The following is a 25042-nucleotide window of genomic DNA, read 5'->3' on the forward strand; positions in this document are numbered from 1 at the left end:
AGATTGTCTCTGTCATTCTTATCCCATGCCTCATCACGGCACTTGTAAGGAAGAGCTCTAAGATAGGCAAACTTGAGATCTAATAGTCAGACAGGCTCCTTTTTGAAGCAGGCAAAATTTGGGACCTAAAAATTACCCCGTCAAAGAAAGTTAAGCTTTTTATATTCCTGAAACAGGAAACTCAGGCTCTTTTCCCAAGATGAACATAATTTACAGACAACTAATAAAAAGCTGTAACGAACAGTATCCTGAAAAATCCACTGAGCAAGAGCTCGCAAGAAATAAAGCTAAACTTATTTTGTTCTCTCAAAGAAAATCGCTACTGTAAGTTCAACTATGTTTGGTTCCTTACCTCTTTTGGTTTTACATTGCCACCAGAGCCAGTTTTAGTATTCCTACTAATTCGACCAGCAGGAACCTGCAAAATTAGACAAAAATTTAAATGAAACAAGTTAGCCAATCAATCATCTTGTCAAAAACTTCTTCTTCTCTTAAGGAAGTTCTTTTTAAACAATCCAGATAGAGTCATTTGATTGCATGCTTGGCATGTACAGAACTAAGCCAACCACCACTTATAAGTCCAGGCATATAGTCTCTAGTACCAAGTCACCGGTAACGTCTTGTTTAGTTATCTGTTCACCTTTCAGCAACCAGTGCCTGTGCAGGATAATCTAGGACTTGACAAAGGAAGCATCAGCTCACAAAAGGAGAGAAAACTTCTTTCCCATTCAGAACTATACCAAGAATATAAAGTTATGACACTCAGTACAGACCTGCTTACAGAAGTTACCTTCCTGCAATTTTATCCAAGTAACATTTTCAAACCAGTTACATACTTGAATTGTACACAACTGGTTGCTTGCCATCCTACTACTCCAACTTGACTGTTGGCCCAAATCAGTTCAACAGGTTACAGAAAGGGGAAGGGGAACATAATCTTACTGTCTCATAGTCAACATCTGGGAGAAGCATCAGAGTTAGTTACTGGTCAGTCACATTGAACCAGCCTTCTTGCCCTTCTCACCTTATTGCCGTTGTCGTCTTTCTTCATGCTGGATGATCTACTCTCTCTCTCTTGAGACTGCTTTGAACTACCCCTAGAGTCCACTCTTGAGTCCTTGTCTTGCTGAGATGAACTCCTCCCACTGCCTCCCTTTACAACAACAGGACTCGTGTCCAGTGTAGACTTGGTGATGCTATCTGGCAGACTTGATCTGCTGCCAGTAGCTCTTGGTTGACCCACTTCTTTTGATGAAAGTTTCTTCTCAGTAGCAGATCTGCTTCTGGTCTCAGGTTTTGAGGAAGCTTTCTGCTCCTCTGTTTTAGTCAGAGAAGTCTCATTTCTCCGCATCATAACTCTTGACTTTGATATATCAGGGATAGACACCACAGCCTTTAAGATTGTTTTACTAACAGAGGTAGGTTCCTTGATGGATACAAATGCTGCAGCAGACGTACTTGCTTTGCTGGTTTCATCTATTTTAACTTGTCCTGGTCCTTTATTTTGATGTGCCTTGATTAAAGTTCTCTCATTCTTTTCATTCAGCACTTTTTCTTCAGTGTTCTCTATGTCTGTCCCAACACTGGCCAGAGGCTTTTCGGGTTTCTTCTCTACATCTGTCCCAACGTTGGCCACTGGCTTTTCTGGTTTCTTCTCTGTATCTGTCCCAATGCTGGCTACAGGCTTCTCCAGTTTCTTCTCCATAGCTGTCCCAATCTTAGCCACTGACTTTTCCAGTTTCTTCTCCAAGGCTGGCCCGACTTTGGCCACTAGCTTTTCTGGTTTCTTCTCTATAGACACCACAACATTGGCCACAGGTATTTCAAGTTTAGTTTCCACTGCATCAGTAACAGCATTTTTTACAGGAGTATCCAATGTGTTGCTTGATTGTATGTCTTGAGCTGACAGCAGTTCCACTGAAGCCACAGCAGAATCAGGTGGCACTGCTTCAGAAACAGCCTCAGCTGTTTCCATGGTTGTTGGTTTCACAGCAGAGTCTGACTGCCCATCTTCTAGCTTGCCCACACTGGATAACTCTTCTGATGATCCACCGGCAGGAACAGGCAATTCCTCAGGTTTCACTTTAGTTTCTCCTTCTGTTACAGTTGTGATAGCAGATTCCAATAATTCTGTTTCAGAGTTATCTTTAACTACCTCTTCCTTCTGAAGGCTGAAAGGAGGCAGCAGGATCTCTTCTGATTTAACTTTGGATAATTCATCATCAGCTGGTTTGGTAGCTGAGCCAGTAACTGCAACTTCAAATTCCCCCTTGGATGTTTCAACTTCCGATGGCTTTGTAGCAGAATCACGTACCGTTCTTTCAGGCTCCAGCTCAGAGGCTTCTATCTGCACTGTCGAAGTCTCAGCTTTGACAGAGTTGGAAATGATTTCTTCCTTTGCCACACTAGGCTCTACTGGAGGATTAGCAGCTGCTGTTTGCACCACTCCTGATCCCTCTGGGTTTTTTTTCAAGTCAGAGCTAAATGTATTTAAAAAAAACAAAAGAAATCAAACTATGTTGAGAATTCCACAGTTATCAGTAACCTCTTGACGCCAATGGTTGGGATTTCCTGATGCATTAGTGGCTTAGCATTGGGAAATCTAGCCTATCAGCGTTAAAATGGTTAGAATATTGAGGCAAATAACTGATTAGTTTACAATTTTTGTCTAATCCACTTCAGTACTGAAGACCTCTTATAATTCAAATTACATTACTTACTTGTAGTTAGATTTCTCTGAAGGTACTATACACTATAGATGTGTCCTGTGACCTCAGAGCTGACAAGCAAGCTTAAATTTGGATTCCCTGATGTGGGACAGACTGTGTACACACACACACACATAAAATGTAACTCAGTTTTTCTATATAAAAACTTAGTCTAAAACTATGGTAAATTGCTCAGCTCTCCAAGAGCGATGTTTGAAGATAATATCCTCTGCAGTAACTACCCTACTGAACTCCTCATAAATGTTACAAGTTTAATAAGCACTTTCCTTTTCAACTGAAATGATCTTGGTTATAATTGTGGAAAAGGCCACGCGCAGACAAGGCCTACTTTCTGCAATGCTATACTTTGCTGTTTAAGCTTACTGTCAGCTCCCAAGATAATAAAGCCCAGGATGACAAAGAAACAGGATAGCACTTTTCAGAGAACTTCAGTTACAGGCAAGTACATTATTCTTCTCTGAAGAAAACATTGTCTATAGACATTCTTGGGAAACTTTGAAGCTGGAGATGTCTAAACCTCCTTTTTTGTGTCTCCTGAAAGTGGCCATCCTGAGATTACATTAAACTAGATGAAAAGATGCCAATACATCAATCAATTCTGATGTTCTAGTTAGGCGATAAAACGTATGTAGACGATCAGTCGAGGGGATAAACAGAAAACTGGTTAATAAGTGGACATGCACCAAGATGTGGATCTTTATTATGGTCTCTCAGATCCAAAGTATATAAAAAAGAATATATGCACAACTATATGAGTCTTCATGAAGGGCTGCCATTTGGTTAATACTTCTGGCATGCTGACATCAAGAAAGTCCAAAGCTGACGCAAACGGAATCAATCACCGAAGGCCCAACTTTGATGTGGTAAGATATACACGTGTTAAAGACTACATTAAGTCAGAACAATTAAAGCAGCCAAAAATCAACAAGGAGTAAATCTCCATCACCTAAGCACAACAAGATGCACACGTCAATGTGCCCTGAAAGCTCACCTCGCACCTAGCACCATCATCTTCGTCTGCCACATATACTGAAGAGAAATAGGAGGAGTGGGGCTAGTTCTGTTTCAGAAGGTCAAGTATCACTATAGATTGAGCATAGTTGTAACCTATGTTACTATTATGCATCAGAGAATCAGACGAAAACTTGCAGGAAAATGTAGTCGAGCGGCTTCCATCTGCGATAGGTGATCTACTGCAGTCCTCCCCCTAAAAGGTGGCAGGCTCACAGCATTCCAAAGTACAGCAGAAAAAAATCTCTCTTGGAGTAATGGATCCTGTGTGTTTCTGAACAGCTCCTGCACGGAATTTTGGGAGTTTCCTCCCAGGCCTCATTGTTTACTTCATGGTAACTGGAGATCTCATAAAAGAGTTAGAAATATTTTCTCACTTGCCCATTCAAATAAAATTTTCTCCTTCCAAAAATTTGTTTGGAGTTGAGTCATTTCAAGTCAGTCATGTCCAAACACCGGTGGCTGGGGTGAAAGTGTTTCAATTAGTTTTTGACCAAACAAAACTAATCTGTTTCTCGTGGCACAAATATTAACACACTGATCAGTCATGACAACAAAGATACTTTGGTATTTAACAACCTTAGAAAGGCAGGTCTCTGAATACCAAAGACTCTATTATGTTCCAAAAGTGAGATTCATTTCAAATATATTTCCCTTCTATTTGGGCATACAATAGCCCCCCGCGACATTTGCCTAGTCTTTGTATGTAGTAAAACTCATCTGGACAACTTGATGCAGTGCACAGCCAAAAGAGGCAGTCCTGAAAGACCAGCTCTATTTAAGAAGCATAGAGATTTTGATCAAAGATAAGCTACATCCCCCCGCCAAACTGCACACAGCTCAGCATCTGCAAAGGGGGAGAATCTGTCCATAAGCTTCTACCAGGAATGGAAAAAACAGCAAGTTTATTAAACAGCAGCAAATAATGCAAGACCATACATTACTTGCATCTTCAACTGCTTATAGTGAATGCTGTAAGTGCACACACATACATCTTCTATATAAATCAACTGAGATCAGTCTGTGGATCTTCAGGACTGTGTGACTTCTCTCAGAGACAAAAGTACCTTGGTGGTCTCCAAAAAACATTAATCTGACAGATTCAAACTGGACTTTCATAGCCCGGGCTGATGCACAGTTCTGCTTCCTTGTCCAGAATGTAAGGTCAATGATGAGAGAGTGAGGCAAAAATATCAAGTTGGTTGAAAATAATGGGTGCAAGGACTTGAAAGCCCTGCTATGCTTTGGGAAGGAAGTGGCATACTGCACTACCAGAAGGATATTTCCCATTGCATAAAAAGGGTAAAACCCACAAATACCTGATGCTCCAGTCTTGCATCTTCAGTCATTTGTGTCAACACCTAACCTCACTCAGAGCTGCCCATCGGAGTTAACAATGGAGGTCAAATAAAGGGTGAGCTCCAGCAACCCAAAATAGAGCAGGAATGTGCCATAAAGGATGCAAGATAGAGGCAAATCCTTAATTCTCCATTTTAAATTCAGATTAAGAAAGAGATTGCAGGTTGGTCTTCAATTCTTCTGGAATCTTAATCTGGAACAGGAAAATTCTTGACTACATTTGCTGAAAGAAACCACCTCCTTCATTATTAGAAACAGTTGGGATATCCATGCCAGTGGTTTACCACCCCAGCCAGAAGGTCAAGTGAATGGCCTTAGGCCATTTCTTCATGCTGGGTAATGATCAAATGTCAAGAAACATTCCAAGATTTCTTTAAGATTATCTCGACCATCCATAGGAATCAAGAATACTGTTCCCCCTTCTCTCCTCAAATTATCCTATCCCATTTCTCTCCACAGAAAAATTCCGGGGATGGGGGGGCGGGGGGGGGAGGGGAAGCGTGACAATAAAACAGCACTCATCCCATATTATAGGACTTACTTTTTTGCTTCTTATATGGTGATTATATCTCAAAAGGATAACAGGCCTTACAAAGAAAGGCTTACAAAGCTGAATGTAAGGATCATTCCGACATGGAGACAACTGCCTCATAGGCTGAAAGGGAATCTGTACAGGGTGAAGTTGGTAAGCAAAAAACTTTATTTTGTCCATTTGTTCACCAGCCACAGTACTACTTTGCGCAGTATCTGGGACTCAAAGATAAGATTAATTTGTATTGTGCCATATTGGTAGGTCAGCTGCTACCTAGAACCCATCGATCTGGAATCAGTAAGGTTACCTGAACATCTATATTGGTGTGACTCAGAACCACTAGTTCAAAAGCAGTTCCCCTATGCTTCCAACTTCCAATGTGCTCTGAACACCGCTCATAAGTTTAGGAATGTCTTAATACACTTTTGTTTTACATTCATAGCTTGATACTATTTTCAAAACCAGCACGTAGACCATGAGAGAATCATCAGGAGCACAGAGAAGGAAGAAACCATGCTTTGAAAATATTACACCATTAGCAGCTGTGTGATATTACATATAACGTCTTATAAAATGTTACTATACTATAGAATAACAGTGCATAACACTATAGTAACATTACCTTAAATGGTAAATTTTGGACCATTATTAAAGAGCACTATAGATTAAATCTCTCTCTTTCTCACACACACACACACACACGTACGTACATGGATCTGAGTCACAGAAAACATTTTAAGGACAATTATCCTTTTCCCACCTACAGGAAGTACTTTGTATGATCTATTGTCATTTGAGATAAAAAGTATTTGCAAAACATTGTGTTTTATATTCTAGAACCAATGAATAGTAACTCCATAATTAGATATTTTACTATCATTCAGGCATACAAGGTGCATTTAAAAAAATTTCCATTGAGTATTACAAAATAATAATTTCTCTTTTCTGGATTCTGATGTTAAAGTTAAGTATCTAAACTAGTTTTCCATTATCTAGTTAGTGGCCTATATCCGTTAGACAGAAGTATAAAGTAAATTTAGAAAACTGAACCACCTCCTCTAATTTGTTTTAGCATTTGAAAACAGAAACAGATGTTGTGCTTTGATAAATGACAGCACTGAAAGATGAAATATAGGAATCACCTACTGGCCAAGTACGAGAGCTTTTTCAGCAACATAGTCTTCCACCAAAACTTAAACACATGGGTGAAATCCTGGACCAGTTGAAATAAATGACAAAACCATTTACTTTAACAGGGCCAGGATTTCACCATTTCTCCACACTCATTCAGACCCCAGACTCTCAAGCAAACACATATTTTACAAAAAACTCTATGCAAGTTAAGTAAATGTCTTTGATACACAGGACAAAACTAAAAAAAAAGGAAGTGGCAGTAGGTAACTGTTAGCACATCTCTAAATAATCCAACTGCAGTTTTTTCCCATTATACACAGCTTGCTTTTGAGAGAAATGTGTAGTAGACTACTTAATTCATCAATCATGGAGGGTCACTTTTTGAACAGTGCATACAGAAATTAATATTTGAAAGGCATACCTTCCTTTACTTGGTTCTTGGTTTTTCAGCTCTTTTTTCATAACTTCAGCCTATAACATAAAATCACCAAGTGTTGAACATCTATGAAATTCAGAAATAACAGCACAAAAAAGTATATATGCCCAATACATCCAGTTAAAAGCACCACAGAGCCCATTCATAACTACACCCGGAAGATCAAATGACAGTGAATAATGTAAGTCATTCTAAAAGGTCTTATTACAAAACACAGTTTGTAAGATGTGTTTTAGCCTGATGTCTTGTGGCTCTTTATAGCTGTGATGACTTTAAAATGATTTAGCATTTAGTTTCTGTTATGTTTGGAGGTGGGGGAGAGAGGGAGGGGGTTAAACGTATTTCCCCTGTTCAAGCAGCACCCTCTTTCTGCTCCTTCGTATCCCCATCAATGTAACAGATGTAGTGAGTGCCCTGATACAACTATGGTTTGTCTGTCAGAGACAGATATACAGAGGACATAACTTATCTTTAAAGAAGATATTCTAATGTATGTTCCAAATACAACAAATGTCACAGCTGTACTAAGCTAAAGGTTTGACTCTGCCCTCCAAAATGTGCTGTTGTGACATCTGTTTCTTAGAGGATAATCAAGCCATTTTGTTTTTAAAATAATTAAACTCACTTTTTAAAATTTAAGGACTATGTCCTCTGAAAAACAAAGCACTACCAATCCAAATTCTCCAGCTACTATGATGGGGAGTAAAGTTCCAACAACCTTTTAAGCAATAACAGGGACTTTGAAAGTGGTAGTGGTAGGCTTTGGCTCAAAGTAGAAATACAGTGTTTAGAACTATATTATACTAAAATAAAGAACATCACCTTTACAAAGAATTGCAGGTATACTCTAATGACAAAAACTGATTTGGAACCCATTTTCAGATCATATGATTTCAGTATTATCACTTCTCTCCCATCCATCCAACACCAGATTTTAGTAATAAAAGAATACAGAAAGCCAGTTTGCACACTTTGTAACTGGACTGTGCTTGGAAAGAGGAAAAAATATAGCTTAACTGATTGTTAGTTTCTCAGAATAAATTAAAAGGTAATGGGAGGCTTTTTAGAGAAAAGAATGCATATGGGGAAATACAGCTGGCGCTCTTGGGCTCTACAGAATGTGGACAGCAGGATGTTTCAGCATTGTAAAACTCAAAGAAGGGTGAATGCACACTGAGAGGTTGCTGCGATCGGAAGCAGCAAGGAACAAAGGGGGACTCATCCTCTCCCTACCCAGGTGACCCACTACAGGCACTTCCCTCTCCTACTCAGCTACGCAAAAAAGAACTCCGAAGCACTGGAAAGTACATCTACAAAGTACAGTTTTCTGACTGTGGAGTGAAAATTGTTAGGGCCCTATTCACATAGATTAGAACAGTGCTAGATAAAAGCATGTTTAAAGGACAGTATCAGCTCTAATTTAGAACCGAACAATGTGCGTGTTGTAAAAGCATCTTTTTTTTTTTACAACACCTAATAGAAATATTTCCATATGTTTTAAAAATATCAATAGACATTTAATAAAAATAGATTATGCTCCCTTGCATTGCAAGCAATGTGGCATTGGGCTAGTACATGAGAACACAAAAGTAAACTGATTTTCCGTTTTAAGATGACAAACACAAGATGTAAACGAGTAAAAAGTTAAAATGTTAAGACTTTCAGCTTTAATAACTTTAGGTGTTACTAGTAACATAGGTAAGGAATTTTTTTTTTTTTTTATATCAAATGGGTTTTTACATGAATGTTCATTTAAGCATGGTTACTGCTAACAATGTTGATATATGCTGCGTTCATGAGGCTAGAGGGTGTAGTAACAGTATTATTCTATGTCCACACCTATATGCCATCTTCAGATGTATGGACTGCACACATATAGGTGTGTTTACATTAGACAACTTAGTATTCATACCACAACAGCCAAATGGTGAAACACCATCAGCCACTTACACAGGCATGTTTCAGAGCGGTAGCTGCGTCAGTCTGTATCGGCAGAAAGAACTAGGAGTACTTGTAGCACCTTAGAGACTAAAATTTATTTGAGCATAAGCTTTTGTGGGCTAAAGCCCACTTCATCAGATGCATGCAGTGGAAAATACAGTAGGAAGATTTTATATATATATATATATATACACACACATACACACACACACACACACACACACACAGAGAGAACATGAACAAATGGGGTTGCCATACCAACTCTTAACGAGACCAATCGATTAAGGTGGGCTATGTCAGCAGGAGAAAAAAAAACTTCTGCAGTGATAATCAGGATGGCCCATTTCAAACAGTTGACAAGAAGGTGTGAGTACCAGTAGGGGGAAAATTAGCCTGGGGAAATAGTTTTTAGTTAGTGTAATGACTCATCCACTCCCAGTCTTTATTCAAGCCTAATTTAGTGTCCAGTTTGAAGATTAATTCCAGTTCTGCTGTTTCTCATTGGAGTCTGTTTTTGAAGTTTTTTTTGTTGAATAATTGTGACTTTTAGGTCTGTAATTGAGTGTCCAGGAAGCTTAAAGTGTTCTCCGACTGGTTTTTGAATGTTATAATTCTTGACGTCTGATTTGTGTCCATTTATTCTTTTGCGTAGAGACTGTCCGGTTTGGCCAGTGTACATGGCAGAAGGGCTTTGCTAGCACATGATGGCATATATCACATTGGTGGATGTGCAGACAAATGAGCCTCTGATAGTGTGGCTGATGTGATTAGGTCCAATGATGGTGTCCCTTGAATAGATACGTGGAAAGAGTTGGCAACGGGCTTTGTTGCAAGGATAGGTTCCTGGGTTAGTGTTTTTATTGTGTGGTTGCTTGTGAGTATTTGCTTCAGGTTTGGGGGCTGTCTGTAAGCGAGGACTGGCCTGTCTCCCAAAATCTGTGAAAGTGAGGGATCGTCCTTCAGGATAGGTTGTAGATCCTTGATGCACTGGGGAGGTTTTAGTTGGGGGCTGAAGGTGACTGCTAGTGGCGTTCTGTTATTTTCTTTGTTGGGCCTGTCCTGTAGTAGGTGACTTCTGGGAACTCTTCTGGCTCTGTCAATCTGTTTCTTCACTTCAGCAGGTGGGTACTGTAGTTGTAAGAATGCTTGATAGAGATCTTGTAGGTGTTTAGCTCTGCCTGAGGGACTGGAGCAAATGCGGTTGTATCTTAGAGCTTGGCTATAGACAATGGATCGTGTGGTGTGGTCTGGATGAAAGCTGGAGGCATGTAGGAAAGTACAGCGGTCAGTAGGTTTCCGGTATAGGGTGGTGTTTATGTGACCATCACTTATTAGCACTGTAGCGTCCAGGAAGTGGATCTCTCGTGTGGACTCGTCAGGCTGAGGTTGATGGTGGGATGGAAATTGTTGAAATCATGGTGGAATTCCTCAAGGGCTTTTTTCCATGGGTCCAGATGATGAAGATGTCATCAATGTAGCGCAAGTAGAGTAGGGGCATCGGGGACGAGAGCTGAGGAAGCGTTGCTCTAAGTCAGCCATAAAAATGTTGGCATACTGTGGGGCCATGCTGATACCCATAGCAGTGCCACTGACTTGGTATACATTGTCCCCAAATGTGAAATAGCTGTGGGTGAGGACAAAGTCACAAAGTGTAGCCACCAGGTTTGCCGTGACATTATCAGAGATACTGTTCCTGACAGCTTGTAGTCCATCTGTGTGTGGAATGTTGGTGTAGAGGGCTTCTATATCCATAGTGGCCAGGATGGTGTTATCAGGAAGATCACCGATGGATTGTAGTTTCCTCAGGAAGTCAGTGGTGTCTCGAAGATAGCTGGGAGTGCTGGTAGCATAGTGCCTGAGGAGAGAATCTACATAGCCAGACAATCCCGCTGTCAGGGTGCCAGTGCCCGAGATGATGGAGCATCCAGGATTTCCAGGTTTATGGATCTTGGGAAGCAGATAGAATACCCCTGGTCAGGGTTCTAGAGGTGTGTCTGTGCAGATTTGTTCTTGTGCTTTATGCTCAAATAAATTGGTTAGTCTCTAAGGTGCCACAAGTACTCCTCGTTCTTTTTACCTAGGCATGGCTCAAGACATTTTTACCACCGTGTCAAACATATCGGCTTTGGTGTTTTCACTACTGTCAAGACCACCTGCAGATTTTCATAACAGTGGTAAAAATGCCTGAGCCCTATATACCCTACTGCTTGTATGCTCATGTTGCCATGTTGTTGGAGACTGTTGCTGCTATATGGACACTAGTTTTTCCCTTGTATCATTCAAAGCACAGAGGAGGGGAAAAAAATACTGCTTTGAAAGCACAGAGTGCTGAAAGCTGCTCTTTGTTTGCACTGAGCTCTAATTTGGTTAAACATGTATTGTAACAAAGCCATGTTATCTGTTGCTAAACAAGATACGGGCAATGGTTACAGAAAGCACATTTGCATCTTACAATGCATCTTTGAAAGACATTCCCTTCATATCATTTGTCAAATGTACATGCTAAGTCAGTATTTACTTTTTTATTGCTAATGGTGAGTTTATTTCTAGCATTTATACACTGCTTAACATTTTCTAAAGTGCTGTGAAGTCTTTTACATAAAAATGAAATACTATATAATACTCCTAAGAAAAGGTGCAAACTCAGTGCCCCTTTCCATTACAACAGAATTGGTATCATATAGAATACAGATGGAAGATACTTCCAGTGCCATCTAATCCAGCCCCCAAATCAAGCAGGAGATACTATATATGGAAATTTACCTCTCATAACTGGAGTTCTTTGAGATGTGCAGTCCCTATCTGTAGTCCACTATGGGTACAGATGCACTCCATGCACCCTGAGAAAATTCTCACAGGTAGTGTCCCTTGAATCTATACTGTGCCCTGGCTCCCCTCGTGCTCTGTACTAAGGGTATAAGTGGCGGTGGAGACAGAGACCTCTCCAGTTCTTCTAGTCTTACTAGGAATCAGAGATTATCTGAAGCTGAGGGGAAGGAGGGCAGACAATGAAATCACTCCAATTATAAAGAGGTAACTAATTTCCCTTTCTTCTTTCAGTGCTGGTCCCTATATGTATTCTACTGTGGGTGACTGACCAGCAGTATCTAGAGAGGAGGAGGAGGGTGTGAGGATTCATGTGGTATGGCTGCTTGTAGAACCACTGCCGCAGAGAACGCCAAAATTTGCCAAAATAGCTTGTTTATTATTATTTTTATTATTATTCCCCCTCTCCCCCCACTGTTCCTCAGACGTTCTTGTTAAACCCTGGATTTGTGCTGGAAATGGCCCACCTTGATTATCATACACATTGTAAAGAGAGTGATCACTTTAGATAAGCTATTACCAGCAGGAGAGTGGGGCGGGGGGAGAGAAAGCCTTTTGTAGTGATAAACCACCCATTTTTTCATGGTTTGTGTGTATAAAAACATCTTCTGTATTTTCCACAGTATGCATCCGATGAAGTGAGCTGTAGCTCATGAAAGCTTATGCTCAAATAAATTGGTTAGTCTCTAAGGTGCCACAAGTCCTCCTTTTCTTTTTGCGAATACAGACTAACACGGCTGTTACTCTGAAATAACTCAAATAGTCTCTCAAAGGAAGTAGGAAAGCATCTCCCTCTGAAGAACTGTTCCAGAGCTCCCCTGGCACAGTACGTGCTGCACTTCCTGTTTGTTTGGGAAGCAACCAGGACCCAGGCAGGAGTTCCCCATGGAGTGAAGGTGCTATTCATCACTAAGCTATTTAATAACCACTTGTGGTCAGTGGCAAAGTGCCTGTTACTGCTGTCCACCAGCAAATTTTGGGTTCCTAAGCAGTACACTGCCATTAGGGTAATTTGGGCCTGGATACAGCAAGTCCATAAACTGATCACTTCTATATACCAACGAATGGATCTTGCTCCTCCCTGTTTATGTAGAATAAGGTTGTTATATTGCCTGATGTTACAAGAATGGAATAATGGTAAGAATGCCCAGCATGCTCCTCAGACCGCTCTGAGTTCAAGGAGATTTACGTCCATTCTAGTTTCTTGGGGTACCCAAGTACCTTGTTCTGTGACACTGCCCATGTGAACGTCCTCTCCTCCCTCCAATCTAGCAAGGAGGCTTCTGTGATTATTGTCCTGTTGGGTGTCTGGGATAGAAAAGGAATGCCTATGCACACTTGTGCAGGATCTTTCCACCGAGTCAGATAGGGATTGTCATTATAGTGTTCATGCTGTGTTTACTTAGTGTATATATACCATTCAAAGCTAAGCCTGCAAGCAGTGGAGGTGGAGTCTGATGCATGGTGTTACATAAGTACAAGATGCCATGTGACTCAGCAGAGTAAGGCAAATCTGGACCTATGTCCAAGAATTGTGTATAACCTGATTTATCAAGGTGCCCGTGGTTTTGAATCTGTCCATAGGGATATAACCCTTTTCTCTCACTGAGTCTAAGATCGCTCCTTTGAAATCTATAGTCTGGGTCAGTATCACCCTAAACTTTTCCACATACACAGTACTTCTCAAGGATCTAGGAAATGGAGCAACAATGAGGTCAATGCTTCTGGATGTGTCCTGCCTATAAGAAGCCAGTCTTCTAGATATCGGAAGATGGTGGAACCACCCCATCTGAGCTGCACTGCTGCTACTGTGGAAAACCCTTTTGTGAAGGTCTTGGGTGCAGCTGCTAGACTGAACACAAGAACCCTGGTATTGACAGCGGTCAGGATCCATCACAAGTCCGAGGATGGGTCTCCACCTTCCTGTCTCTCTGGGAACTAGAAAATATTTTGAATAAAATCCTTTTCCTTGATGTTCATGCTGCTCTATTGCTCACTGCTGGAGGAGGGATTTTACCTTCTGAAGGAGGATCTCCTCATGAGTATTCCTTGTAGTGGGCCAGCGAAGGAAGTGTGGAGGAGGTGGGGAAAAAAAAACTCAAATGTTAAAGCCGGAATGGATGATATGGGGCACCCACTTGTCTATTGTTACTGCCCTCCAGTTGGGCAAAATTATGTGAGGTGTCCACCAAAGAGGATCTTGGAATTGGTTGGAAATAGGCCACTGGGGAACTAGGAGTCAGAGTTGATGCTATCAAAATAACTGTTTGGCCAGAGGTGACACTGGGTAACCACGATAGAGGTGGAACGGGAAGGTATCTAAATTTCTGCACCTTCTGCCATTTGCGAGATGTCTTATAAGAGCACTGGTGGTAGAAGGGCTGCAGTAAAGGCCTAGCTTGTAAGGCTAATTATTGTATTTCCTCTTCTGAAGTGATATATATAGATAGAGAGATAGATAGATACATACACCCCCACACACACACACCCACCCACCCCCAGGGAACTGAGAGTTGCCTTGGGGTCTTTTAGTGAACACTAAGACTTGCCTGTCCTCTCATTAAAAAGACTGATTTCATGAAAAGACAAGTCCTGTACAGTGTCCCATCCCCCCCGAGAACCCAAAAGAATGTAGCCAAGATTCCCAGCACATCACTACAGCAGTCACCATGGATCTGAACACTGTATTAGCAGCACTGACCACAACTTGTAATGAGGTTCTTGCAACTAATCTGGCCTTAAAACTGAGTGCTATCCTCTTGGGGGTAATTTTTCTTTAAGTCCAGGAGCTTAGAATAGTTAAAAACAAACAAACACACACAGTTGACCAGGAGGGCTTAGAAGTTAGAAATTCTAAATTGAAGGCTGATGGAAACAAACATCTTTCTCCTTATAAGGCCCAAATGTATGGCTTCCTTATCTGAAGGAGTGGCCCTTGGGTGCTGTTGTCTGGACCTTTCTGTGGCTACTTGGATGACGCAAGAGTTCAGGACAGCCTGGGAGAATAAGAACTCAGCTCCCTCAGTCATGAAAAAGCACTGCTTTTCTGCCCCCTTGGAGGTAGGAACACAAGCAGCTGGTGTATGCTGTACCAGTTCTTGCTGGTTCAAGTATGGACTCGTTCAATGGGAGTGCTACTTGACTAGATCTCATAGGCTAGAGGATGACCAGGAGCCTGTGTTGTGGGTCCTGGACCTCCTATAAGGCAATTTGGAGCTGTTCTGCCACTCTCTGAAGCAGCTCTTTGAATTGTCTGTGGTTGTCCAGAGGAGAGAGACAGGTTGGAGAAACTGCCTCACTGGGCAAGAAAGATGATACACCTGTGAGTCGGGTGGCACCAGCAGATTTGGCTCATTTTCCTCTTCTTCCATAGGCTCAGGAGGTTCCAATTAGCCTCTTGAAAGGTATGTGTGGTAAGATTCCCTATCCTGGATCACACGGACTCTGGGAGGTGTACACACAGATCCCAGTAAGGCCAGCATGAGAGGCTGAAAGTAGGTTGTGATAGCACTGGGTACCATCAGTTCCAAGGAGAGGATCTCTGGTTGGGCAGACAAAACTGGTACAAAGAGACTACTCTCAATCCTCTGTCTGGTTGAATTCTCTCGGTGGAGGAGAAGACTGTTTCACTAGTACATCCAACTCACCCGATGGTGAGAAGGTTGGGTCCAGTTCTATCAGCAGTGCTGTCAGTACCGATGTTGAGAAACCACAGATATAGGATGGGGTAAGGAGATGGGCTTCTCCCTGAGTCCATGACTTCTACTGGTATTAGAATCTCCCAAGTGAGGATCGGTCCCAGCAATGGGGAGACTATGGGTCTGGGAGGATGAAGATACCTGCGGAAGTGACATAAGATACTGGAGCCCTGGAAGGCTGCGTCTCATCGCCTTGCACCAGAGTCAATGTAAAGGGACTTTCAACAATCAGTGGTTCCTTATGGGACTGCTCCTGCGGCTTTGTCTTAGTCAGTACCGTGGTCAGTGTCGATGGCAATGTGGGGATGGTACTGAATGAGCTTTGCTCCTATGCACACCTTCTGAACACAGCCATGAGATTTAGGAGGACCTAAAAGTCCTTGTGTCCTGGGCATGGAGACCTGTCTGATCTGGACAGGGTCGGTATCCCTTTTCTAGGTAGAGCTCGGAGGCAATCTGCTTTTATACTTATAAGCGCCTGTTACTTATGTGAGAAGGCCGAGATGAAGAATTCTTCACTTCAGTTATTCCTGCTCCCGAGTCAGATATCTAGTTCAGAGGCACACTTTTTGATGGTTTAGGCCGATGTACTAGGCCTGGATCTGACTGAGGCCTCAAAGTTCCATAAAATGCTTCCAAAGCCAGAGTTCTTACACTTGCTGTGTTTGGCTAGGGAAGCAGCTCCAGATACTGCACTTAGTAAAGACAGGAGCTTCTCTGAAGCAGTGCTGGTGGTCGTCGCTGACCAAAAAGGAGGAGGGGTAGAAGACCAACTTTTGAAGCCCAGAAGCCTGGACAAAACCTAAGTCCTCTGATCCTCCAGTGCAGGACTCCCAGGGGTGGGTGTTCAAATTAACTCCTAGTTAAAATTTTAAAACTATTAACAATACTACCAATATATAAAACTTTAAATATTTACAAGAAAAAGTTTAAAAGGATCATTCAGGACACTGGAGATTCCGACTGAGGCCATGATGCAGTAAGAAGGAACTGGAGAGGAGCGTCAGTCTGCACAGTCCCATGTACCCTCAACAAAGCACGAGCAGAGCTAGAGGGCACAATGAGAAAAATGAGAATGGTGTCCAGGCACATGGAGCACATGCATACACACAGTGGACTACACATACACACCAGCACTAAGGAAAAACTACCCCTTCCATACACTTTGTGAATTGGAAAGCGTCTATGAAAATTGTGATATCTATTTATTTCTTAGACTAGCCATTCTGTCTATTTCTAATTTAAGTTAAGATACTGCAAAGCAAAGACAAGGCCATTGCATACTAGATCAAATGAACAAGGGAAACAATGTGACCTACTGGTTAGAGCAGCAGACTGCTCTCCTCCTGTCTCTCAAACTATGCTAAAAGACCTGACTAGGAAGGCCTATGCTACCTCTTGGGAGAAAGGGATCTAGACCTGGAAGGAGGCACAGCCGTCGCTGACTTGCAGGAATGGGGTTGCATACCACAGGATGCCAGTAGGGCCAATGCTGATAGGCATATGTACACCAGACCCAGAGGAGGATACCAGTGGAGCGGTTCTCTGACAGCTGTGCCTTTTCGTTTTGACAGACCAGTCCTTGAAGATTCTCCCAGATTCCCACTGTGATCCCCATGAAAGGGAGGGAGAGTGAGAGATCAATCCCTACTGTGCATCAAAAGAGAGGAGGAAAAGCAGTATGCTTCCTCCAAAGGGTGGGCTGTTCTTTCAGGCATACTAAGGTGTTCTAATGTCCACTCTACCTGAGAGGGAGACTGAGTTGGTACTTCTGATACCTCTCTCGCCTGTGGTCCAAGGTCATCAATGCCAGAATGGAGGTGGATGACCAAGGCCTGTTGGTTGATGTAGCACAGGAGTTCTGGATGGAATCTTGGCTCACCAAGCTGTTCATGGAAAGGGATTGACCGGAGGACCAAGGTTTAGCCGTGTCCTTCCTTGTGGGGTACAGACAGGCTTGCATAGGGAGCTCCATGAGGAACAATTTTAGGCAGGCCTTTCTATCTTTCCGAGTCTGATTAGAGTAGGAGTGACATATGGCACATTGCTAAGGAATATATCCCTCTCCTACACAAAAAAGGCAACTGGAATATCATAAAGCAGCACTGAAGCATCACACGATGGGCAGGTTTTGAATCCAAGGGATTTTGCTTCTGCCATATTGTGCAAACCCACATATAAGGGAATGGTGAAGGGTTCAGACTAAGAACTAAATAATTGATTGAACAAGTTTTGTTTCTTGCCTAAAAGCAAGACGACTAACATTTAATTAATTTACTAGCAATACAAGTAACTAACACTAATAGCAGCACTGTGCACAGAGAAGCAGGCGGACACCACAGGGATTCAGTCTCGCTGCCTGATGCAGTAAGGAGGAACTGGGCCTGCTCTGCCTTTTATACCCTCAGGTGCAGGAGATGCAAGGACATCTAGGGCACAGGCATGGCCCCAACAGATATTACTAGCCAAAAGAATCGGATTGTGTGTGTATGAAGTGCATTCACACCAACAGTAGGATCCAAGTAGATTACAACTCAAAAAAGAATCCTTATTTACCCCAAGACAACCGAGAAGCTCAATTTTTAAAAAATACTTAGAATCTGGCTGTTCACATGGATTATTCAAAGCATCATTCTGATTGACTAGTTAGCTATGATGTCACAGTTGTGCCTGAACTCCCAACAGTGAACAATTGGGACTGCATGACTAAACAAAAAATTCCTACAGCCCTGTTAAATGAGTGTGGATAAGAGGAATGGAGAGAGGTTAAGGTGAGGACAAAAACAAAATTATCGGGAAATGTGCAGCTGGAAAGTGGGGGGGGATTAAGTTCTAAACTGATCCTTCTTTCTCCTAAATTGCTAAACTTTCATGTCAGCTGTACTTTGCAGTACTTTCAGCCATATTCAGTAATCTTCTCTTGTAAAAGATAAATTGGGGGCTGTTCAATACTTCTGTCATAACCACACAGCTAAGGGTAGCCTAGAATTCCTCCTTACCTGTAAGGAGTTAAGAAGCTCAAATAACCTGGTTGGCACCTGACCAAAAGGACCAATGGGGAAAGAAGATACTTTCAAATCTGGGGTGGCAAGTCTTTGTTTGTGCTCTTTGTTTTGTGTGTTCTCTGGGGAAGCAGAGAAGCATCCGGTAAGAAAATTCCTTCTCCTAAAACGAGTCTCAATATTGCAAAAAAAGTAAATAAGGCAAGGCGCATTAGATTATCTTTTGTTTTTAGCTTGTGAATTTTCCCTGTGCTAAAAAGGGAGGTTTATCCCTGTTTTTTTGTAACTTTAAAGTTTTGCCTAGAGGGGAATCCTCTGTGTTTTGAATCTGATTACCCTGTAAAGTTTCCTTACATCCTGATTTTACAGAGGTGCTTCTTTTACTTTTTTTTCCTTTATAATAAAAGTTCTGTTTTTTAAGAATCTGGTTTACATATTTGGTTGGTATATTATTCTCAAGCCTCCCCAGGAAAGGAGGTGAAAGGGCTTAGGGGGATATTTTAGGGAACAGGAACTCCAAGTGGTCCTTTTCCTGAATCTTTGTTTAACTCACTTGGTGGTGGCAGCAGTACCCATCCAAGGACAAGGAAGGATTTATGTGTTGGGGAAGTTTTTAACCTCAGCTGGTAGAAATAAGCTTAGGGGGTCTTTCATGTGGGTCCCCACATCTGTGCCCTAGAGTTCAGAGTGGGGAGGTAACCTCGACAATTCCGAAGTTCATTTTTATAAAATAAAGTAACTTAAGTGGCTGCTGGCCCACAAACTGATGCTCAAACAACAGTTGGCTGGGGTTTTTTTAGGGGAGGAGGAGGAGGCTGAAAAAGATCAGCGAACCTTAAAACTAAGCATTTTCAAAACCATACGGAAAAGGTGCTTCTAACCATTTTTCTATTATTTTCCTCTTAACCCTTTGATAGAAGCTACTTTTAACAGAGGGAAGAGATTCCATAAACACACAATTGATTTTAAAAAGATATTCCAAAAAAATGGAAGAGCAAATTAAGCAGCAGTAATCTCAATACGCTATTCTAAGGTGCACATTAGTAGGTTGTTGGAACACTTCTCTAGTAGCTGGTTTCAGAGTAGCAGCCGTGTTAGTCTGTATTCACAAAAAGAAAAAGGAGTACTTGTGGCACCTTAGAGACTAACAAATCTATTTGAGCATAAAGCTGTAGCTCACGAAAGCTTATGCTCAAATAAAATTGTTAGTCTCTAAGGTGCCATAAGTACTCCTTTTCTTCTCCAGTAGCTGTAGGCACTCAAACTTTGGCTTTGAATCTCAGTGTACCTGAAGTTCATGACTCCGAAGTAATGTGCATCAACAGGACTGGTGTTTACTTTTGTTTAGCAAAGGCTAGACAGCCCACAAAAGTAAAAAAAGTTGTCTAACCAAAAAGACAATTGTCTTACCTCTGCAGGTTCTCTCCTTGGTGATAGCATACAAGTCAGCGTATTTTCACCCATGTTATATGGGTACTGTTTTAGGAAGCAGCACATTGATTTAGCTGAGTCAGGACTATCTAGCTGAAGAATTGCCTTTAAAAAAAAAATGAGCACATGGATTTATTTATTCTATTTTGAACGCATAATTAACAAATAAAGCCAACATTTTTCTAAGTAATAATAGTGGTTAGGTTTGCTTTCCTTAGTTGAGAGCACTAACATAGGTTTACTAAAGTGACATTGCTATTGCATCTGGCTTATTTCCTCAGCTGTACTGATATTTCAAGGATCTGTTCAACTTTTTTTTAAAATTACCTTAAAAAAATAAAAAACAAGGTAGGTGAGGTAATATCTTTCACTGGAGCAACTTCTGTGGGTGAAAGAGAAGCTTTCGAGCTATACAGAGCTCTTCTTTAGATCTGGGAAAGCTACTCAGAATATCAGAACTAAATACGAGGTGGAACAAACTCTTTAGCACAAGTAGTAGAGGCATATTCTAAGAGACCATTCAAGGTGAAATGGTCCATTAACAAATCAAGAGACAAAAGAGAGGGGTTGGTGGGTTACAGATTGTTGTAATAAGCCATGAATCCAGTGTTTTTATTAAGACCATGATTAAGACCATCCCATTCCCTCTGGGGTACCTGGCACTGGCCACTGTCGGAAGCCAGGTTACTGAGCTAGATGGACCTTTGGTCTGACCCAGTCTGGCCATTCTTATGTTCTATGTAAAAGGACAGCATTGCTCCCTGCCTCGGATATTTACAAGACAGTGGACACCCCTCAGATACCCATCCCAAACCAATCCATTTAATTCTCACCCATAACAATTTTACGTTCAACAAACGCTTTGTCTAAATCATAGGAACAGCCGCAGGTAGTAGGATGGCTCCCCAGCATGCCAGCCTCTTCATGTATGTAATGTTGTTGTGGCCAGGTTAGGCCCAGGATACTAGAGAGACACGGTGGGTGAGGTAATACCTTTTATTGAACCAGCTTCTTTTGACTGAAGACACAAGCTTTCAAGCTACACAGAGTTCTTCCTCAGGTCTGGAAAAGGTACATAGAGAATTGTGTTTTAGCTATGACACTCAGTACCTTTCCCAAACCTGAAGAGCTCTGTGTAGCTCAAACACTTGTCTCTCTCACCAGCAGAAGTTGGTTCATTAAAAGATATTAACTCACCCACCTTGTCTTTCTAGTCTCTCCACAGGCCACTTTGAGGAAGAATTTCTGAACAAACCACAACACCAAAGATATAGCTCAGAAACATTGGTGTTTTCATCCTCTGAATAGACAACCTAAACTCCCTCACAGATTTCAACCACAACGTCAACAATCACCACCCATCCATCAAACTCTCTTTAGAACACTCTCACATTAGCATCAACTTCCTAGACACCACAATCAGCTTCAAAAACAGAACCCTACAGAGAACTAAATACAAGAAGACCACCACCTTCAAAAGAAGAGCCTGGGAGCTTAAATTTATAATTTTGCTAAACATTAAAAATCACGGTCTCAGGCCATGTCCATGCTACACACTCACTCTGATATAACTATGTCGCTCAAGGGTGTGAAAAATCCACACACCTGAATGACGTAATTATACCCAGGCAAATATTTGTAATAAAAAGTAAATATAAAGTGAGCACTGTACACTTTGCATTCTGTGTTGCAATTGAAATAAACATATTTGAAAATGTAGAATCATAGAATATCAGGGTTGGAAGGGACCTCAGGAGGTCATCTAATCCAACCCCCTGCTCAAAGCTGGAAAACATCCAAAAGTATTTAAATAAATTGTATTCTATTATTAACAGCACGATTAATTTTTTTAATCTCACAATTAATCGCTTGACAGCCCTAATTAAAACAAGAGACTTAAATAAGAAAAGAAAATGTTTCATGCTACTGATTAGAGTAGCAGCTGTTTAGTAATTTTAAAAAATAAAAAAATGTAAAATTAAATATAAAAATAAAATACACAAAGAAAACAAAAACTTAAAAATGTCAAAATCAAAACTTTTTGTTTAGAAAAAACAAAGTAATTGGCTGTCTAAACCATTTTTCAAAATTTTAATTGTGGGAAATTCTAAAAAAATCCATCTTTTGTTCCGAAACAGGAAAAAAGTTTCCAAAATTTTGGAATTTCCCTGTGGAATGGGAAATTTGGGTTTCTACCAGCTTTAACCTCTAATTTCCCATCATCAAAGGCACACATTTTGGTGGCTTTCTTGATAACTCAATTCCTTTCTCTTCCAAGCCTACTGAAACTATTCCTGAACCAGCCAGAGTAGGTAGCAGCATATACCATTCCTTTTCTCTCTGACGCAAGAAGTACTTGTTCATAGCAACAATAGTCAAAATCAAGGACCCAAATTTTAATCTTTAATCTCTTGAATAGCAGCATACGTTGCTAATGAGAGATTATCAGGTCAGATCATTTAAAAAAAAAATTAAGGGTCTCACCACACCAAGATTAAAATTATATATTTACCTTCTTTTTATTCTTCAACACAACATAGTGATCCACCTTCCCAAATCGAAGTCCCACGCAAACTACTTCAAGTTCTGTGTATCCATCATCTGGTAAATTACCAAGATGCACAAACTGATTATATAAAGTTTCTGTATTTACCTAAAAGAAAAGCACAAAGACTGAAATTCAGAAATATTGTATTGAACTGGTAAATACAGTAAAATTACTGTGAAAATCCTGTCATATCTGAAGAGAAAAAATAGTCATATCTATCCTTTTACTCTGAGTTCATATTCAATTTAGAATATTCAGTGAACCACAGCAGGACTTCTATAAGAGTACTCCAGAAGAATTCCTCCTTCATCCTTTAACTCAGAGGTGGGCAAACTACGGCCCACCGGCCCCTGAGCTCCTGGCCCAGGAGGCTCGCCCCCAGCCCCACCCCCACTATCCCTCTCCCCCGCAGCCTCAGCTCACTGAGCCGCTGCTGCAGCAGGGCTGTGAGCTCCTGGGGCAGCGCAGCTGCAGAGTCCGCAGCTGCAGACCTGGCGCTCTGTGCTACACGGTGTGTGGCTGGCTCCAGCCAGATGGTGCAGCTGCCTGTCCTGGTGCAGCCGCACTGCCAGCCACCAGTGCTCCAGGCAGCACGGTAAGGGGGCAGGGAGCGGTTGGACAGATGGCAGGGGAGTTCGGGGGATGGTCAGGGGCCGGGGGTGTGGACAGGGTGGTCAGAGGGCAGGGAACGGGGGTTGAATGGGGGCAGGGGTCCCGGGAGGGGGGCAGTCAGGGGACAGGGACCAGGAAAGGTGGATGGGGTAGGGGTCGGGGGGGGGGGGGGCAGTCAGGAATGAGAGGAGGGGTTGGATGGGGGTGGCAGGAGGCTGTCAGGGGTGGGGGTTCTGGGGGCAGTCAGGGGACAGGGAGCAGGAGGAGTGGATGGGGTAGGGGTCGGGGGGGGGGAGGGGCAGTCAGGAATGAGAGGAGGGGTTGGATGGGGGTGGCAGGAGGATGTCAGGGGTGGGGGTTCCGGGGGCCGTCAGGGGACAGGGAGAAGGGGTGGTTGCATGGGGCAGGGGTCCCGGGGCGGGCAGCAGTCAGAAAGGAGAGGGGTTGGATGGGATGACGGGGGGGCAATTGGGGGGGGGGGGGTCCAGGGGTGGTCAGGGAGAAGGGGTGGTTGGATGGGGTAGGGATCCCAGGGGGGCAGTCAGGAATGAGAGGAGGGGTTGGATGGGGTGGGGGGGGCAGTTAGGGGTGGTCAGGGGAAGGGGTCCCAGGGGGCCATCAGGGAACACGGGGGGGGTTGGAGGGGGAAGGAGTCCTGGGGGAGGCTGTCAGCCTCCCCTAACCAGCACTCCATACCGTTTCAGAAACCCGATGCGGCCCTCAGGCCAAAAAGTTTGCCTGCCCCTGCTTTAACTGCTCACGTTTTCAGAATTTCAACTTTGGTATACAAGGCCACATCCCAAAACAGTAAGAACTTCTCACTCCTTTAGATAAAAAAAACACTTACAGCCTGTCATCTCAACTCTTGGCTGGAAAGAGATTTTATTTCTTGGGCAAATAAACCTGTGTGTCTTCTGGTATTTCTTTGTCTTTGAACCATTGTTCTTCAACAGTAAAATGTGGGCTTAATCTGAAGTCTGAGATCCAACCTGTCTAAACCAAACTTCCTCCTTCTCAAGGTTCGTGCCTAAAGACTGCCAAGACCTTTCTTTGATGTGGGAAATTATTATTTTAGGAACTGTCCCATGTTAAAGCAAAATAGAGGATCCCTCCTATTCAAAGATTAATATATAACAAATAGGGAGCTGAACATTTCCTAAAGAGAGGAAGATTGATCCAACTACTGGTCAGAATGCTCAAAAGGTTTCTGTCTGCTGCATACATGGAGTCAGTTGCACAAGTTTTAGTGGATTACTGTACTGAAATGGGAATTTTCTTTAGCTGTATTAATTCTATGTGTACCTCAGTTTCCCCTTTCCACTGGGGGACAGGGAGGATTAAGTCTGCTCTTAAGGCCAACTAAGAGACATAGGCATGTGGGGATCATCTCCCTGTCTGGGTGGAATGAAGAGCCATAAAGAAACCCAGATCAACAATGGGACCGGAGAGACAAAGAAAGTACCAAAGACTCAGATTTCCCTGTACCTCTCAGCAGGGAAGCTAAGCAGAGATCCCAGCTTGAGAACAAGGACTGGAAGCTGCAAAGCAGGGGCTTAAGAGTCAGCTTCTGAAAGATGCTTGGAGCTCTCTCTCACCTAGGAACTCACTAAGGAAGGAAGTCGGAGAGATAGAGACAGAGCCTAAAAATGGAATTCACTACAGCATGGCTGGTGCTCTGGCCTAACCAAAATGGACTATGCTTTAACCTTCACTTCTCTATACTAACCTAAGGACATACTATACTGCCTTCCAGTTGACTAATAAACCCTACTGTTTTGAAAGC

The 25042-nt window shown here is 42.2% G+C and overlaps 1 protein-coding gene across 14 annotated transcripts in view; it reads right to left on the minus strand.

The window, feature by feature from the left end:
• Positions 1 to 25042, minus strand: part of ZNF638 (zinc finger protein 638) — a 71601-nt gene that overhangs the window by 9525 nt on the left and 37034 nt on the right. For 8 of the 14 annotated variants that reach the window (XM_043544968.1, XM_043544966.1, XM_043544967.1 and 5 more), the window contains 5 exons: positions 22612 to 22752; positions 20079 to 20204; positions 7187 to 7236; positions 1025 to 2480; positions 353 to 418 (listed from right to left, as the gene is read on the minus strand). In XM_043544968.1, the coding sequence (XP_043400903.1) occupies positions 353 to 418; positions 1025 to 2480; positions 7187 to 7236; positions 20079 to 20204; positions 22612 to 22752 (1839 nt within the window). The remainder of the gene's footprint in view (positions 1 to 352; positions 419 to 1024; positions 2481 to 7186; positions 7237 to 20078; positions 20205 to 22611; positions 22753 to 25042) is intronic. The other 6 variants (XM_043544971.1, XM_043544972.1, XM_043544970.1 and 3 more) reach the window with 2 other exon arrangements.

The sequence above is a fragment of the Chelonia mydas genome, chromosome 4 (genome assembly GCF_015237465.2).
Source record: "Chelonia mydas isolate rCheMyd1 chromosome 4, rCheMyd1.pri.v2, whole genome shotgun sequence".
Classification (NCBI taxonomy): Eukaryota; Metazoa; Chordata; order Testudines; family Cheloniidae; genus Chelonia; species Chelonia mydas.